Raw genomic sequence first — 18,475 nt, forward strand, 5'->3', positions numbered from 1 at the left:
ACAGAATAACTTTGAACCTTGTGTTAGAGGATAGGATTACAATGCTTAAGATTCTGTATAGTTTGTTACTATAGACAAACATCACAAAGTGGCAAGAAAATTGTTTCTAAGAGTACTGAAATTCTAGAAACTTTCTTAATTAATCCCTAAAAAAAATACAAGGGTAAAGTTTAGTGGCTAGTACATTCAGAAAGTCTTCCTGCATCCTACATCATCCCTGAAGCAGGACACTCACAAATTGTGGCAGATCTTTCCTTCCTCTCTGCATAGGAGAAATGCCTCAGCAAATAGAAACTTCCTTCTTCCTTCCTTTCTCTCTAAGATGAGCCTCCTTGCCTGTGACACCATGACAACCCGGTGGCCCAAGTACAAAGCTCTGTTACTGAGGGTCCAAATTAAGAAATTTGTTTTCATCTCAGTATTAAACAACAACATCCACCAAAACAAAACAAAACAAAAAACCCTCTTTTGGTTTCACTCTAGCACAACATGCCATTCTGGAGAATCTCTTGTCATGCTGACCTGGAAGCTCTTCGGCACGCCTTGGAACTTGAATATTTGTAGCAGACCCCAACATCTTAGCACTGTGAGGGCTTCACTCAAACTATTACATCGGTTCCGCCTATTCCTCAGCATTTTCTTATTAAAAAAAAAAAAAAATCCCACAGCAACTGCAGTTTTTCTTTTTTTGAAGGAGAACCCTTTCAGTGGAAGCCTCTAAGAACTTGCAGCCAAAGAACATTGTACCAAGTCCTTCTTCTTTTGAACAGAGGAAAAGCCTTCAGATAACTCTGGGGAGCCTGCAGTTACATGCTTAAGCCGGATGCACAGAGCTGTAACTGCCTTTTTGCCATCGACAACAAACACTAGAAGTCTTGGGTCTACTTGTCAGTTTTCTTTTAAAAGGGGAAGAGGACATAATAAAGAGTCTGTGAGCATGCTCTGTGCATAGTACATCATATCACATGGGAGCTTCTGAAAATAAGAGTGAAACTGTTGATTTTTTTGTTTGTATTTTTTAATTTATGAACTAATCTCATTACTCTGGTATTAAGCTCTGTACCTGTGTTTTTAATCTGGCTTTTTGGGGTGGGTGGGTGGGTGGGGAGAGTCCTGCCATTCTAAATTAAGAGTTCATTTCTCCAGGACAATCTCTGGGGAAAATCATGTTGTGTACAGTAAGAATAAGGACACATGGGACTGCCGGTAAGAACTATAGCTGTGTTTTTAAATCTTACATGGATGGTATGTGGACTGTGCATGTGTCTACACGGTGCCTTATGCTGCCATCTTGGTTTGGGGGGTTGGGGGTGGGGGAAAAGTACCTTGTGATGAGTGAAAGGCATTAAATAAAAAAATGTTTACATTTTGGGGAACTAGGTTACCTGCCTTCTCTTCTCTCCAGCTGCTCTTGGGCCTAGGAGTATATGTAGAATACATACTCCTCCTTTCAAGGTGGGGTTGGATTAGGAGGACTCTGAACACAGCCCCTCAGAGGCAAAACGGAGTCTGTAGCCAACTATTCTGTCTGTTGGTGCACAGAGTGAAGACGGTGGGTCTGTCCACTGGAAGAGAACACGGATGGTCAGCAAATCCAACTTTTCTTGCAGAGGAAGATGCAGGGCAAGCAAATATTGCAGCTGTGCATATTTATTTTTATGTAAATAAATGCATCTACAAGTATGTTTCAGCTTTAGGATTTCTGCTGAACTGGCAGTTAATTCTTGCTGTCAAAATGTTGCAGTTCTCTGGGTTTGGCTGAATCTGATTCATTTTCAAAACTGCTCTTTCTTGCTTGCACCAAATAACCTCACAAGGATCACAGCCTTACTGGAACAAGGTGTTAGAGCAATGCTGCAAGTAACATAATCCCCTTATCTATCATGTGTGAAACACGATCAAACACACATACATTGCACAAATTACAAGTGTTACACAAGCGCTACATAAGTGCTACACAAGCCTGAGTGATGCTCCCAATGTTAAAATACTTTTACCACAGGAAACGGACTCATTGCGAGATTTGTGAGGGGATTTTCTGCAGGACTCAAACAGAGAACGCGATCTCAGTCTTGGGCTCAAAATGTTGCAGCCCTGCAGCAGTTTTAAAATGTTAGCCATACTCATCAACAGCAGGCATGAACAGAACCATCCTGTGAGTACATGCTTTGGAGGCATTTGCAAAGAGCTGGTCTCTGGGCTGAGTACAACACACAACAAATTAAAATGTGATTTTTCTAGCAGAGGCACTGCTTGTCCCAGGGTCTGCTGAGAGGCGACTGGTAGAATTTTTCCCTCAAGGTTTTCCAGCAGTGTATGAGTGTCACAGGTAGGCAGTTTTATCACAAGTCAAAGAAATCAAACTGGAGAACTGACAGATACTTGCAAGATAAGCACATCTATGAATAAAACTTCTGAAAAAGGAACAAATGCCAGGGATAGCAGACTCCTAAGAAAGCAATACTTCAGCTTTTAACACCCTGTCAATCAGCTAATTGCTCTTGCTTGATACTCCAAATCTAACACCTGCCTTATTTGAGTCAAGAGTGATTCCCACCCAGCCCGCAAGGCTTCTTAGAAGATTTTGCTTTCTGATTGTATTTAAAGATTCTCAAGCTCTGTTGTTTCTGTCTCCAAAGTTCTTGGCGGCATTTTGTTCTCTGTTAGTGCCTGCTGGTGCTCCGCTTACTATATTACTGTTTCTCCATATATCCTCCCAGCTAATGATTTTTACTTACCCACAGGTAACAGAGCTGATGAGGGTGGTGTACACCAGCGTTAGGAACACTTGTTTGTCAGACTTGGCGTAGTGTTTCCTTCCTGTCACAGTAGCAGGTATTCATCTCTCACTAGAGCCAGACCATGAAGATTTACTGTTCCAGGGAATCAGATGGCTGGAAGAAGGTATCTGTAACAGCTTTTTATTTGTGAACATACATTAGGCCTGCAAACACATGCATGCCCCACACATGCAGGGGCCTTTTCACCTGTGTTTCAATGTATCTGTAACATTTTGTTACTCCTGAACACAAACGGCTTAATATTTTCAACTGTTTCAATGCATTTGCATAGTTACAGCATAAAATCCTTTCAGTCACATCATTAACCAGGTCAGAGTACAGCTATAATGTGACCACATTCTCAAATAAGTAGCAGTAGAGCTGAATCTGAGGTGAACAAACTAAACAAATCATGTTAGTACCATTATTAAAAAGATGGCTGATACCAAATTCTGCCCCAAAATGGCAGAACAATACACAAAGTGGCAGTATGTTAGTACACTTCTGAACCTCTAATTCAAACTTGTTGGAACCTAAGTAGAAAAGGGGATGTGAAACACATACCTGGTGAGATAACACTGGTTGGACTCTTGAATGAGACTGTAGTATGAGGGTGCAGTAGCTGCTGTCACAGCTCCTCTCCCATACTTTGACCAAAATACGTTTCCAAACAAGGAAAAAAAAAAAGCCTCTAAACTGGCATGTCATACATCACATCCTCTACACTATCATTCCCTCATAGTTAAATAGATGACATATGAATACAATGCTGCAGAATAAAAGAAAACAGCTTTTTAAAGCTACCAATTACTGATTGCTAATATTCCCATAATTTCATAATCAGATCCTTTGTATGCCATAATCTCAACTGGTTTCCTAACCTTTTGTAAAGGAAACAGTCTCGCTTGGGAGCCAGAGCGAAGATTTCCTTGCTGCTGTGATCCTCTGGTACCACGTGGATCCCAGACACGTGTATTTGATGTCTGAAAAAGCTGGGACTTAAAATGACAATACTAGAAGAACTAACAACCTACACCTCAAATCATGTCATGTGAACCCCCAAATTCCTGTTCTGCTGTAGCAGAGAAGAAGAGCTACATCAGACCCTTTGCCAGAAGGATGAAAGAAAAATCAAGCCATTTTCATAGAGACAGCAGGTATTGCAAAATACAGCAAAGCTAAGGGTTACGTGGGAGTATATAACCCTTCCCCTCTAAGCACCCACATGGGGCAGTATCACCAGAATAGCTGGTAACTCCTGCTGATCAGAGCAGAAGCCTTGTGATGAGTTACCACAGCCATCTACACTGCCTCCATTTCAGTCTGTTCCTATCAGAACAATGAACAGCAAAAAACAAAACAAATAACCCATACCAGTAATGGTACAGCACCTCCTACATTCCTGTTGATTTGGTGGAGTTGTGATCAAGGAAAGTAAAGAAACTCATTTTTCCTCAGGAGCAGCTGCAGGTTTTGTGATTCCAACACCTCCTCCCCAAACCCCAACAATGTGGGCAGACCAATCTCTATTATAAAAGACAAAATACTCAATTGCAAAGACATGCACTGGAAGCCATTTTTAAAAATATTTTACAGCATTTTAAAAGTATTTTCTAGACTATTACAGCCTCACAGCATGTTTACTGTTTGCACTTTCAATTATTTCCCAAAGCAATGAACGGAAAACTTGCATAATGTGGGTTGCCTATTTCAGCCAGAAACTTCTCAGATATGGGAGAAAAAACTGAAAAAGTTTATCATTCAATTATTCTGTTCTGAAATTAAGGGCAGTAATTCACCTGTTACATACTTCTTAGACAGGATGGAGTTTGAAATGCTGACTTACAGTAAATATGTATTTAATCTATTGCTGTAAGAGCAACACAAGTGCTGATGGTCTGCTGCAGGTACTTGAGACTGCAGTGACTGGGAGATAAATTCAAACAGATACGTTATCACTTGGCTCTTAAAAGCAGCTTCTAAAAGCCAGAGCAATTCTTGCTTTTCCTAGAAGTGTTTAATGTAGCTGTGTTACCTTCTCCCTCTCTTCTGGCATTTCTTGATCATCTCTTCTCTGTCAGGTAAGGACCTTCCTCACTTATGGTAGTTATTCCTAAGTAACATACTGTATATGGGCTTCATCAGGGTCAAAGTTTTATCCCTGAAACTTCAGTTAGCTTCTGCATGACCAGAACTTTGTATCTAATGCTATTTATTCAGCAGACTTATGAGGTACTGTGCAGAAACAGACCACAATAATTCATAGTATCCTTTCTCTTCCACTTTTCACCATAAGGTTTTCTTGCATGCCAGGACTCTAAATAAGAAGGTAACAGTTTAATTTTAACAGGCATATTTCAATATATAAAACTATAAGTAGAATGAAACCTGGAGATTATTTTCCCAAGTTTCAGTTACTTATCTTGTTGAAAAATGAGCAAAAGGCCGCAGCAAATTGAGTTGTGAAGTCCTTTTGTCCTGAAAACAGCAAATATACAGAATACTTAAAATGAGAAGTAACACAAAAAGCAACACACACAATGGAAAACTTGCAATCACGACAAAGATCAGACGAAGACAGATTCATGACCTATGCTGTCATTGGGAATCGAGTATCCCAGCAGACAGTGAAGGGAAACAGGCTTTCTGGGCACAGTTGCTTTTCCCTTCACCTGTAGTCCCTGCAAGTGCTGCCCCAGAGAGGAATTTAATAGATTTGCTCCATTTTCTAAGAGCACCTTTTGCTCATCATGTCAAATTTCAGTTCTGCCTGTGCTTTTGCCTGGCTTAAAGCTCAGGTACATTTCCTGGCTCTCTGATGAGCAGTGCTCATTCATTGGAGCCTATAGAGAATGATTTGCCAAACTGCGCTCACATAATGTACTCCTTTTGCAAAAGCCTAATGTGTTTTGTAGGGAATGATCCATACCACATACCTTTCCCCTCCATCCTCTTCAGGTGCAGGACTGAAACAAAATATTTCCTTCCCTTCCCCCCTCCCCAACTTTATCCTTAGGGTCTTCCCACCTATCTGCTCTCAACTGCTACTTCTAGCAAGTCATTCGTTTTGTGGAGTGTAACACAAAGCAAATAGCTCTTACCAACCAAAAATAACACTGAGATGGCAGGCAGGAAAGGATGCTATCTTCTTAGGTCTCTTTGTCTTAAAACTTTCAATTATTTAGTTAAAACAGAACTTGGATTTGAACGATTTCTAAAAACAGCTCTGCCAAAAATCACACTTGGACCTTGCCAAGCTTTGAATAATTCAGATGCAATAACAAAATAGCATTTTGTCAAACAACCAAAAAACTGTAATGGAAGTTGTTGCAAAAATGTACCTTGTTATTGGAGATGGAAGAACATGTCATTACTTGGCTAATTTCCTGTACTTTTTTTTTCCTTGCAGTTCTCGCGTTTTTCCACATGATGGCAGCTAGGCTCTGCTATAAGCTTCCTCTAGACAAAATCTTAAAAAGCTGCTTAACAGAATCTTGGCTTAGCAAGGTTTTTAAATGCCTTCAATTAAGCTGCAACTGTACAATTGTTTTTAAAAACTATCCTCTGTAATTCACACAAAGAAAGGGTTATTCAGAGGGACTTTGGTGGCATGGATCCACCTCTCTGTAAAGAATTTCAGTTGGTTATAGATAAGCTTAGACTGAGCATGACTAGTGGAGCCTACAGCACCCCTTCTGAACTGACACATCACTACTGTAGAGGATGAGAAACTTGGAGCCTTTGGCTCTAGAAGAGCTGTGTTGCTGTTGTTTGCTCCATGTTCCTCTGCTCTATAACCACTTTTCCATGATTTAAGCACTGAAAACCTAATTCACCAAGCACCAGCACAGGAAGGTGACAGCACAACTGATGGCAAATTCTTAAACCCTGCATTCTTAGCTAGCCCACAAAGCTCCCTCTTCTCCAGCCAGAGCTGCCAGAGCCAGGCTGTTGCCACCACGGCAGTTACAGCTGCATGGCATTGATTCAACTTCATCTGTCTGCTCGTCACACCCATATACTAACATCAGGTTTCTATTAGGAAACTTTGCTATAGTAAACTCCATCCACATCATACCACCTGGGGGACTAAAGCAAAACCTCAGAGCAGCCTGAATGCTGTATTAGCACGTTCTGACCAGTGCAGGGCTCCTGAAGGTGTGGTAAAGCTAGGAACACATTGCCATCTCTTGGTAAAGCTTCAGAGATGACTGGCCCAGTTAAGGAACTCCCGTGTCCATCTCTTCCTCCTGAAGGCCCAAGAGATAATGCAAGAAGAGTATAGAGATTTCTAAGTTCAAACTAAGAAAAGTTAATTTTCTCCCCAAAACTTAAGGAATCAGTAGTAATATGCCCATATCTCCTAGTAGGCTATAACACAAGATGGAAAACCTGAGGGATATCCATTGCCTGTAGCTGAATAGTGAAGGCAAGTTGTCCCAAAATGATATATAGCCAGAAAGGCTTCCCATTATTTACACTATCCCTTGCCCCCAGCAACTCAACACCTAATCACTGGCATTGCCCTCTGCAGCCAGACAACCCAAGGGCAGCCCCTCCAGACTCCAAACTAAGGAGTCTGCTGTCTTCAAGCCAGGACTGAATTAGGTTCTGCAACAGATAAACAGTCAGAAAAGTTAAAGTTGCAGGCCCAGCCCACTGATCTTTCCCAAGCTTGGCTCCTACGTAAGAGACACACTCATTAGCGGTAGGAGGTACTCCATACACAAGTGATAAATGCAGCTTAAGCCCGGTCATGACATTTGAATTTGTATTAAATAAAGTTACAGCCAATCTTTTAAATTCATATCACATCAGTGTCATCTCCTCTGGTATGTCCAAGCCAGAGATGTGTTCTTCCCTCACTTTAGATAAAATCATCAGAAAACTGATGAACTTCATAACATAACCAGCTAAAATGAGGGGAGGACACCAGTCACCAGAACATCTAAGATGATACCTTGATACACTGGCCCGATAACAAGTCCTCACTGGGATTTGGTCACCTATTATCCCATATGAGGAAAGAAAAAAGAAACGCCCATTAAAATAAAAATAAATAATAACGATGATCACTGAAATAGAGGCTTCAGAGATCCCAACATTATTAATCCAACATTCAAACTACATGGGGCAGGCCAAAACATCATTTCAAGCTTGCAAGATTTGTGCTTTTCTTTAAACAGGAACACTGGGAACGTTGTTTGATTTTACAAATGCATGTAACAAAATACCTACAGGAGTAGGAACTTTAAAAGAATAGTCATAGTAAGATTTTACAATTAGCTATTTCAGCTCCCTCTGGTTCTTTTAACAGAGGCACATAGCAGTCTTGCCCTACTTCATGCCCCAGAGGACTACAGCAGGACTTGTCATGGAAGTCCCCACCTCAACTCACAAGCATACCTGACAAGCTATGCGATCAATCCTTTGTGTCCTGCCCCAATGCAACAGATGAATAAATGTTACAAATCAAGCACTGGACCATAGCTGCTATTAAAATGAGTCTTTACATACGTGGACTGTTACTTACAGACTGTCAACACTGCTTTGTTTTTTCTCAAATCTGACAGTCTTGAATTCAAAGGTCCCACATTGCTGAGGCAGAAAATCACAACATAAGCAAAATTAGCTATGATCTGGAGACTGTGCAGAAATGAGCATTCATCCAGACTGAATGAACTGGAAATTCAGGAACACAAAACATTTTTCTAAAACTGTTTAATAAAAAAGTGTGAAGTTTCTTGAAAAATTGGAGAAACCCAAAGCATATCGCGTGTCACCTGTCTTAGTCACAAAGAAACACAATTTTCAAAAAAGATATTTAAGTTTAATACAAATTTTATACAAAGAAAATGTGAAAAAATACTTCCATATGCTAAAAGCAATTATGCTTCACAAATAAGGCCAGCTAGGCTATTTTTGACACAACTGCAATTCACGAATAATTCTGTTCTCGCTTTTTTCTTCTAATACTTTTTTCCCTCTAATATGGGTACTAGCTGGAGACTGTACAAACCGCATTCTTTTATAAACAATGGGAGAAATCAACATGACTAAAATGTACAACAGAATGTACTGGAATGATATCATACAATTAATTTTCTCATATACATACATCACCTTTGCTTTGTTCAATGCTTTCGTTTTACACAACATACAAAATGGTACTACAGTATAAGTGTAACAGACAGCATTTTCATGGGTTACTTTCTCTCATACTGTACTGTTTCATGCTTACATAAAAACATAAATTCCATCATATAAATAATACATGCTCTGGCCCAGCATCAAAAGTCCTTTGCCCATGTTTCCTGATCCATGTTTTTCTCCACATCTAGCTCTTGTTCCATTTGAAAACTTTTCAAAGTCCTTTTTAGAGGATTAAAAAGGAAGAAGAAGAAGAAGAAGAAGAAGAGGAAAAAGAAGAAGAAGAAGAGGAAGAAGAAAATAAAACTGAACTGTGAAGCACAGGAAAGCCAAAACCAAAACCCTTTCTCATCTTTGATATTAGTGATAAGAAATAATGCTACCAACCAGCTGATATTACACTTTCAAACTTTCCTGATATTAGGCTGAATTTTCAACTTGTCTCTTGTAAACAATTTTAACAGTCTGGTCACTGTAAAAAGCAATGTAAATATGTATTTCAGGTCCACAGATTGGAAATGTCATAATTCGCCTAATACAATTAACAGAAAAAAAGATACCCTTCATCATTTGGTTGCTCAACAAAAAATTCTACAAGAGTTTCAAAGTGCAGAAATTGTTTTCAATCCAAATGCAAATCAAGTTGCTCAGATTCTCCTGATTACGTTATTTGATGCATAACTGTGAATTTCTGAGACCAGTTTTCAGTGTTAGCTTGTGATAAGGCTATTTTAAACCTTTCTTTTTCCAACTTCAAACACTCTTTATAAGTTAAAGTCAATACAAATATAAAAATGAGATGGTACTCTAACTTTAATGACATCCACAAATTGTACATTATTTACAAAAGAAGCATAGATTTAACACAGATCTTACCTGTCCTCAGCTTTTCTAAGCCAGCGCTAATGCTTTACATTAATGTAGTGTAGTTAATGCTTTGTACACATATACAAAGCTAAAGTCTGAACCTTTGAGGTTAATCCAAAGAACTGTGTTTATTTTTCACATTTCTATTAGATTTATTTTTTCCAACAATTGTATGGACTTCTTGTTAGCAGTTAGACTCTTCGTACTTGGACTGGCATTGTGGTCTGAACATACTGAACTCCAGTTCTCATTGCCACTGTCCCAGCAGAAGGACTTACCACTACAGGAATGGTCTGTGAATTAAAACCAAGAGAAACATATTGTTATGTTAAAGGTCATATAAACATGACCACAGAAATAGAGATTTATTTTCCAGGGAAAATCCAGAACAAGTTCCAATTTTGTGCAAGAATTAAAACCTTTATTACCACAATGTCACCTTATTCCAAGGCAGAAAGTAGTATATTACTTTCCTAGAGCCAAGAGTTTTTTACTGTATTATTACTACTTCATAATTACAGGGACAGTTGTTCTTATAGGTAATGTACTATGCTAGGAGAATTAGGTTTTCAAAGTTACTACGTCCAGTTACATATTTTCCCCAAATTAATACATGGGGAGACGAAAAAGGGCTAAGAAAATCCTTTGTCATTTGAAAAACGTTTTGATGAATCAAACCGGAGTACAAAAATACCCTTGTTTATAAGTATATTCCTGTTACACATTACTTTTTTTTTTTTTTTTTTTCCCCAAGAGGAACTCCCCCATGCATTCAGTCTACACAAAAGAGAATAAAGAGCATCCATTTGAACAAAAAAAGTACTTAACTTTTACACAAATAGATAACAAAAACATCAGGATTACTGGGAACTGTCTTATACTCCCTGTAAAAATACTAATATAGAATAAATTTTTCACTTCCATCATACAGATCATGATCTATAAATCTTAACAAATGTAGTTTCAGGACATCTCTATGGGTGGTAATTGATTCTACAGATGCAGAGACAAAGGCACAAGAATGTTAAACAATCTCGTAACGGTCACATCACTCTGGAAGATCTGGAAAAGGATTTATTGAATCTTAAGCCTTTATCTTACCTTTCCTACAAAAACGTGAGAAAGTTTAGAAATGTCTGTAACATACAAATTGCAAGTATGTTTTGATACAATTCCAGTGATGGACAACTGGTGATCAAACAAATGCATCCATTTCAGTTCACAATATTTAGTGGAAGAAACAAGAAGTGAGAATCTGAGAAATCTGAAAGGGATGCCCAGGTCTTCCCCTTACTGTTAGTGTAAAGTTCCAGAGAGAACACAGAAGAAGAAATACAAGTTCACTGAAACCCAATGTCTCCCCACATTGTTTTAAGAAATCACATTAGTGTCTTAATGGTATTCACCAAAGATTGTTAATATCCCTACTGAGATGGATTACAGCCTAGAGTGTTTATCAGCTCCTTTGCGACAAAGTCTATGCCTTCCAGAAGCCTACTCATTCCATTCCCTGGAATGCAAAGATGATGAGTTCAAATTTTTACAATATTTAACAGCAGAAAGAATAAAAACCAAAATGAAACCAACTTTCTAAATAAATTCAAGATTTTTGTCATTTTACAGTGATTTCAGATGTGTAAAGAAAGTTCAATGGAAATGGTACCCAGAAGATATACTGGAAGTTGTTCAGAGGGGAGAAGTTCCTAGTTGGAAACAAAGTGCAAATTGAACCCTAAAGAAGCCATTGTGTAAGTCACCGTTAGTTGTATAGGCGGGGAAATTAAGGTTGCCACAGTTGTCTTATAAATATACACACTTACACAAATGAAAAAAAAAAGTTTCAGTTTTTAGAGTGAATGGAATGTGCAAGACTCCTTAAATGTGTTAGGATCATTCCCTGAGAGGTAAATTCTCCACCTCTGCCACCTTTTCACATATGTACATTTTGTATACATATTAAACATGCACTAAGGTTTAAAATTATTTAAATTGCACGTGCAATTGTTAGAATACAGAGGTGTCTGTAGCTGTGCAAGACTAATGCATATACGTGTACAAAGTTTTAAACATGCAGAAATAAAGGTTGAAACCTTCAGATGTTCCACTTATGCTTTACATAAGTCAATACACTTTGTTTTACAGAAAACTGATGAAGGTAACTGCCATTTTCTGAATATTACACGAAACCACTTTATGATCTTAGAACCTCTCAGCTATTCACAAAAGAACCTAACTTCACTGATGTTTCGCGTTTGACTTTAACGCACACAAAACCTTGTTATGGGAATTCAGTCCAAGTAACTTCATGCCAATCCTGCAAAGGTGCACAGTGCTCTCAGTTGAGATGAAATGAGTTGAGTAAAAATGCTTAGGAATGTGACAAGTCATGACAGCCACTATAAGCGATACATTTTTTGTGTGGAGCATGATGGCTATGAAACACGTGTATGTGTGGAGGTGCATATATTCCAATGCACACGTGTGGTATGCTGCAGCTGGAGGGGGAAGGTGCATGCATGTCTGTGTGTACACAGAGAGAGAGAAAGACAGAATAACTTAGCAAACCAGGCGTCACAGTCACAGGATGAAAATGAATTTAAATTATCTAACTTCAGGCAGAAAATGAACTGAAGTTACCCAAACATGGGCTTCTCTGCTGAACCCCCACTGAGACAAGGCATGCAGTTCAGTTACCAGTGCAGTATCAGCATTTCTCTTTTGGTAAGAACGTCAGCTCAGCTGCCGTGCTGACTCTGAAGTGAACACCGCAGAACACCACAAGTTGAAAGAATGTGATAGTATGGTGTGCAAAATCCCAAAAAAGCAAACTCACTTCTGTCCCATCTCCGGTGACTGATACTAGGGTATTCAAGTGTCCTTGGTAAAGTTTTCAGTGGAAAAAAACAGGTCTGAACACAATGCTATTTCTCATAATTTCATAACGCTAATGTGCAATACTGCATGGGAGATACACTACTGCTGAATGCATATTTTTTTTCCAGAGTTACTGAGATGTCACAGGAATATCAAGCATAGCTCAGAATTCATTAAATCTCTTTAGGATGCCATAGACAAAAAGATATTTTAAATGAATTCTCTATATTTACATTGATGTTGTTTTCAAGTATATACATGAAACGGACAAATAACTAACACAATAAGGAAAAATTGAAGTCTGACTGTCCTCAGTGCCTTAGCTGTTCTTATTGAGAGCTTCTCAACCTTTGTAATAATCAATGGATGAAATGATAGGGTGGAATGTTGCACAGCAAAATAGGACATTTTGCACTGCAAGTTGAGACTACACCAGTGAATTCATATCTTGATAGAACAGTGTACGGAGACAACCCCCCAAAAATACTGAGCAATTTTAATGCCAGGAACAGTACTACTGCAGACTTTAAATGATGATATTGTACTTACAATTGTGGGTTGAGTAGTTGGAATATAGGTGGTGGTCTGCGGTACCTGGACCAGTTTTATAGGCTGGTTGCTTGTCACACCTGTTGCTATCTGCAGAGACAGCACAGGTAACCTCAGTAAAAGTCTCAGCTTTTACATAAATTCCACCTAGTCATAATTATTATAATATGAAATTTATGTTGGATGTTTTGTTCGTGTTAAAAATTTGTATCTTAATGAATTCACAGGTTACTTCTTTGTTAATAAAACAAAATTCAAATTATGAACATGATCAATGTATACAGCATGATGTTTCAGGTAGAACACCTATGTGAAAGCAATTCCAGATTAGTATAACTGGAATATTCCCTGGCGAAAGTTTTAGGTAATTGATTTTCTCCCATCCCATATTTCTCCAGTAATACAATGGTTGTGCTGCCACAGACAATACGTACGAACTTCAACTGAGCCAAAGTTCAACTAACTTCCCCAAAGAATTCAGGTGGAACAGCACATCCTTTTTCCCCTCTTTAAATGTTTCCCAAGTTAATCCCTTAGATGACATGTCAAGCCCAAAGATCTAACATCAGACTGTAGTAGCAAAAGTGTCAAGAAATGAACACAGCTCTCTAGTTTACTATGCTTCCCAATTCTAGAGGACTATCTCAGTGAGACATCATGCTGGAATCACAATACTACAAAATTAGTTTGCTTTTAATATTTTAAAATACAACAAGGCTCCTACGGATGTAGGGGATCATGTGTAAGGGTTTGAAGGATCAGCCCCCCCATAAAATTTTTCATTTAATAAATCTTGCAAGGGCAGAAGAAAAACGGTACTGAAATTGCTAATAGTCAAGTCCTACCTATAAAGCAAAATCTTCTCTATAAACATTTTCTATATATGCAATGTTAAGTCCCTTTTATTAGAGCATTTGCTCATCCTTGCCTACTGAATACTATCAGAGTAGATGCTATGGAGGATTTCATAACTGCACACTGCTCCGTTAACTGTAGATCCAGGTGAACTGTTGTATCAGTGTTATGGAACATTGTGGTACCCTAGTGGCAGTCTGTTGTGATAAAGCAAGTTGATTTGAATGCAGGTCTTGAGCTTGGCCTCTGAACCCCCAGGCAAGAAGGGCTTGGAAGTGCTGCAGTCAGTATTGCTTATCAGAAGGCAACTTGTATCGAAAGATCCAGACCAGAAGCTACACTGATGGGTCCTGGAGAGAGAGAGAGAAAGAGGTCCAGTCCCCCTTGGCTGGAAGGATGAGTCAAGCCAACACAAGGTTTTATTGGGAATGAGTGAAGGGGAAAGGGTGTTCCCAGAGGACAGAAGGAGGTATTTTGCCGAGATGAAGGAAAAACAAAAAACAAACAAAACAAAACAAAACAAAACAAAACAAAAAACAACAACAACAACAACAACAACCAAACAAACCACAACTCCCTATCTTACTCCCCAAATCATGCTGTTTGAAATACGCAAATGGTTACAAATTCCTGGCTGATCCAGGGAAGCCTTTAGGGGTAGGTTTCAGAGGAATCTTACATACTATTTTAGTTTGAAGTGACCATAATGATACTCACTGTAACACTCTCTTTGCTTTTATCAGATGAAACTTCCTTCTCCTTGGGGGTGCTGGCTGTTTCTGTGGGTGTAGGCTGCACACTTGAACTGGGCTGTGATGTTTTATTTAATGTTTCTGTGCTAATTTCATTATCAGTTTCTTGCTGTGTTGCAGTAGCTAAAGGAAAAGAAGAAAAGAATAGCCACTACTCATGTGTGCCGGTCCACAATCACTCACTCTTCATAGGCACATCTGCACGCATGTAAATGAGGAATACTGAGTCACTGTGTATTACACCCACCCTAACTCCCTCAGCTACAAAGATGCAACCCAGAGTAAGATTACCTGACTGTGTGCAAGATTTCATATGCTCAGGCCAGTGAGCTTGTTGGCAGGGATAGTCGCAGTAGCTAGTATTCCAACAGCAGTAAAAGATGGCCTCTTTCTTGCAGTTGGCACACCACTGCTTCTTCTTAGTTTCATCCACCGCTTGCTGCTTTTCCATTTCCAGCTGCTTCTTCACCTCAGCAATCAAACGATCTCTTTCTTGTTCTAGACTCTGACGCATTTCAGCCATTGTCAGTTCTGATCAAAATACAAAGAAAGATGAATTTTCTGTTCCCCCCTCCAACAGCAAGACCCTTCTTGAAAACTTGGAGCAACATTTGCTAGCTTCCTACTTAGTTACTATGAAGTAATCAGCATAAAATATCTCTTGAAGAGGGATTATCCAATGATGCATTAAAAAAAAGCAATTTTTCTGTCCTATCAAAAGCCCTCTGTAGCCTAAATTTGTCTCAGAGGACTGAACACCTGTTATTTACAGGTATGCACAGACAAAAGTACTTTGTGTATGGATTGAAATGGCATCCACTGACATCAACACAGCACATTCCATAAGGTATTCTATCCTTTACAGGGCTAATTTGTAGTATCATATGATGAAGACAATGTATACTTCTGGCATTTAAATTTTCTATTTGGGACAAAAGATAGACACAAGATTTTGAACTGTCACTTTCATACCTAGATTATGCTTCATTTCTGAGAGTTCCTGTTGATGTAACCATTGAAGTTTTTCTATCTCAATCCTCAAACGCCGAATCTAAATATTAAAAAGTTAATACTTAGTAGTAATAAACAGGGTGCAGTGAATACATAACTATTATACAGAAAAACATGCCCATAACAAAGAGCTTGATCATCACTTACATTAAGGCTCCTTTTTATTAACATGAGGAAAGTGTTCTATTTGCTTGCTAGATTTTCTTACCATAAAAAGTGCAGGACTGTTTGAAAACAAAAAGCACTTTTATTAAATTTGGACTCCCATCTAAAATTAGTTGAGTCTCTAATTTCCCTACCAGAATCAAAAATCTGTTCCTCAGTTTTGCTTGTATTTACTGGTGATCTTTCTGCTTATCTTATAGAGCCCAACTGATATTTTTTCTGTGTTTTTCTCTACCACACTAATCATTACTTCTATAACAGCAAAAAAAATATGATCTCTAGATAGCATTCACATATAATGTATTATAGGAATAGCTATACAGTACTATATGATTATATGATATTTTTATACCATGTGAAATAAAGTTATTTATTTTCACAACTTTCAAAGTTAAATAGAAGCAGTTTTGTTTTGTTTGTTTGTTTTTGTTTTTTAATCTTACACTAACCTCAGCTATTGTACTTCCAGTGGTATTTTTTGAAAGATCATTATAAATTTCAGTCATTGTTCCTTTGATGGCATCCATCATCTGAAAGACAAAAATCAAAAAAAAAGTTGATATACATTTTTAATAGATACCAGCTTACTTTTCATTGTAATTCATTGTAACCACTCTAATATGAAGTTCTATTACTATCAAGGTCACATAGCTGTATATATATATGTTTTCCTGGATCTACTTTTAAAGGACTATTTTAGAAGGTAGAAGACAACATTATTCATCAGGAGTCTGATTTTTTTAATTGTCCTGAATTGGTGAACAGCTTGACCTTCTAATTACCAAGACATTGCTATTGAAGTCAGTTACAAACAAAAAATATAACTGAGTTTGGGAGAAAAGACAAATTAAAAAATTAAGAAAAAAAAAAAAGAAAAAAAAAAGAGGAAAAAAAGGCATTTACTGACATTGCTTACCACTGACAATCCTACCAAGACCATATGAAAGTTGACCACATTGAAAGTTGATAGTCAAGATTAATTCTTATGCTTTTAATATTTGTGTTTTAAAACAAAGCTACATTTTTGTGTGTTACTAAATACAGATAATGAAATGTTAATGTTTACTGTAAATATGATGCTATGGGACTATCTACACCTTTACCAAGAACAGGCCAAAACTGAACGCAGTGTAACCAAAAGAAGCAATGGGGAACATGAGAGCCAAAGAGTCTGAAGTACCTGGACAGCTAGAGGATATTGTACAAAGAACTCTGGCTTAGAATGGCAGCATTCAGCCAGTTGCACAATGATGGTTCAGCACTGTCATCAAAGTCTAGCTGTTTCTACCCAGCAGAATGAGTATACAACATATAATAACAATTATTAATTTCACAATAAAGTTTTTATTTCACAGTATAAAAAATTTAGATATCTGAAAGTTCATTTCATGACAAAACTTACAAGAAAATCCTATCCAAGAACTTACTTTGCTAGTATATTTAGCAATATCTGCAGCCACATCAGCTGAAGCTGTTGCAATTGGCAAGTCTGTATTAACTGAGGAAGAAAGTGTATTTGCAGATCCAGAACTTGTAACCATAGAAATCGGTTGAGTACTTGTAACCAAGGTTATGGTTGATGTGGAAGTGCTCTGGGTGATCTCTTTCTGCTGCACAGCTATGGTAAGAAAAGGTACATCAGATCATCAATCACAAACGATTATGAAAATGCATAGGCAAACTTTTTCTAATTTTAATGTTTATTAAATATACGCACCTAACCATTTCCAAGATTTGTCTTACTTATACAATGGTGCTATTTAATCAACAGATTATACAGTGCCCAGTCACTGAACTGATACATTATTAACAAGGCTTAAAGGTAACATAGCAAACAACTTCAAATCTTACAAGTTTAGACTGGCCAATGCAAAAGTCTCCCTTAGCATTTCCTAACCTCTCAATTTGCAGAACTCCCAACTAATAGCATATGTATAAGCATAACTTAGTCTTTGACGTTTTCATTTGTCACCATTTGGAAACATACTAACGAAGTTTTTTTTATTTTTTGTTTTCTAAACAAGGTTTAGTGAGATACTGTTGAAGACGGTCTGTTTCAGTCTCACTTTCTGGTGTTATTTGCATTCTTTTTTTTTTTTTTTTTTTTTTTTTTTTTTACTAATGCTACTAATTATCATTAGTTTTGAGTTGTGATGTCTTTAATATACATACATCCAGCTCAAGCTCAGCCATTGGCTGGGTGCAGAGCAAGGAATGCAACATGAGATTAACTCATTAAAGTAAAGAATTTCTTCAGAGAATTAAACAGGAAGAAAGTCTTGAGTTAACTCAAACAGGAAAAACTTTCTCATCCTTGCTCAATATTTCAAATAATTTTAAAACAGTTGGTAATTCAAAAATAAGAGCAAATACCTTTCACCTTTACATCCCTAATGACTCAACTGCCTTAATTTTTTTAGACAACTCTTTAAGCGATTCACATTATAAAGATGTCTCAGTTGCTGATATCTT

General features: G+C 37.8%; 2 protein-coding genes and 1 long non-coding RNA gene across 26 annotated transcripts in view; 1 reads left to right on the forward strand and 2 right to left on the reverse strand.

Moving 5' to 3' along the window:
- EYA2 (EYA transcriptional coactivator and phosphatase 2) overlaps positions 1-940 on the forward strand; it is a 97,725-nt gene extending 96,785 nt beyond the window's left edge. For 15 of the 16 annotated variants that reach the window (XM_084537837.1, XM_084537840.1, XM_084537830.1 and 12 more), the window contains one exon: positions 484-940. In XM_084537837.1, the coding sequence (XP_084393963.1) occupies positions 484-564 (81 nt within the window). In that variant the 3' untranslated portion in view covers positions 565-940. The remainder of the gene's footprint in view (positions 1-483) is intronic. The other variant, XM_084537834.1, reaches the window with a different exon arrangement.
- On the reverse strand, positions 701-5,252 carry LOC311445577. Its single transcript, XR_014698518.1, has 2 exons — positions 3,345-5,252; positions 701-2,917 (listed from the first exon to the last, which is right to left on the reverse strand). It is a non-coding gene; the product is annotated as an uncharacterized lncRNA (long non-coding RNA).
- Positions 5,253-8,486: 3,234 nt separating this feature from the next.
- The window catches only part of ZMYND8 (zinc finger MYND-type containing 8), an 80,287-nt gene continuing 70,298 nt past the window's right edge, over positions 8,487-18,475 (reverse strand). For 6 of the 9 annotated variants that reach the window (XM_084537845.1, XM_084537849.1, XM_084537844.1 and 3 more), the window contains 6 exons: positions 17,431-17,621; positions 16,453-16,533; positions 15,800-15,878; positions 15,119-15,358; positions 14,793-14,950; positions 8,487-10,090 (listed from right to left, as the gene is read on the reverse strand). In XM_084537845.1, the coding sequence (XP_084393971.1) occupies positions 9,989-10,090; positions 14,793-14,950; positions 15,119-15,358; positions 15,800-15,878; positions 16,453-16,533; positions 17,431-17,621 (851 nt within the window). In that variant the 3' untranslated portion in view covers positions 8,487-9,988. Of the gene's footprint in view, positions 10,091-13,220; positions 13,311-14,104; positions 14,426-14,792; positions 14,951-15,118; positions 15,359-15,799; positions 15,879-16,452; positions 16,534-17,430; positions 17,622-18,475 lie in introns of those variants that run through there. The other 3 variants (XR_014698520.1, XM_084537851.1, XM_084537850.1) reach the window with 3 other exon arrangements.

Source organism: Aythya ferina, assembly GCF_964211825.1.
Source record: "Aythya ferina genome assembly, chromosome: 16".
NCBI classification, from domain to species: domain Eukaryota; kingdom Metazoa; phylum Chordata; class Aves; order Anseriformes; family Anatidae; genus Aythya; species Aythya ferina.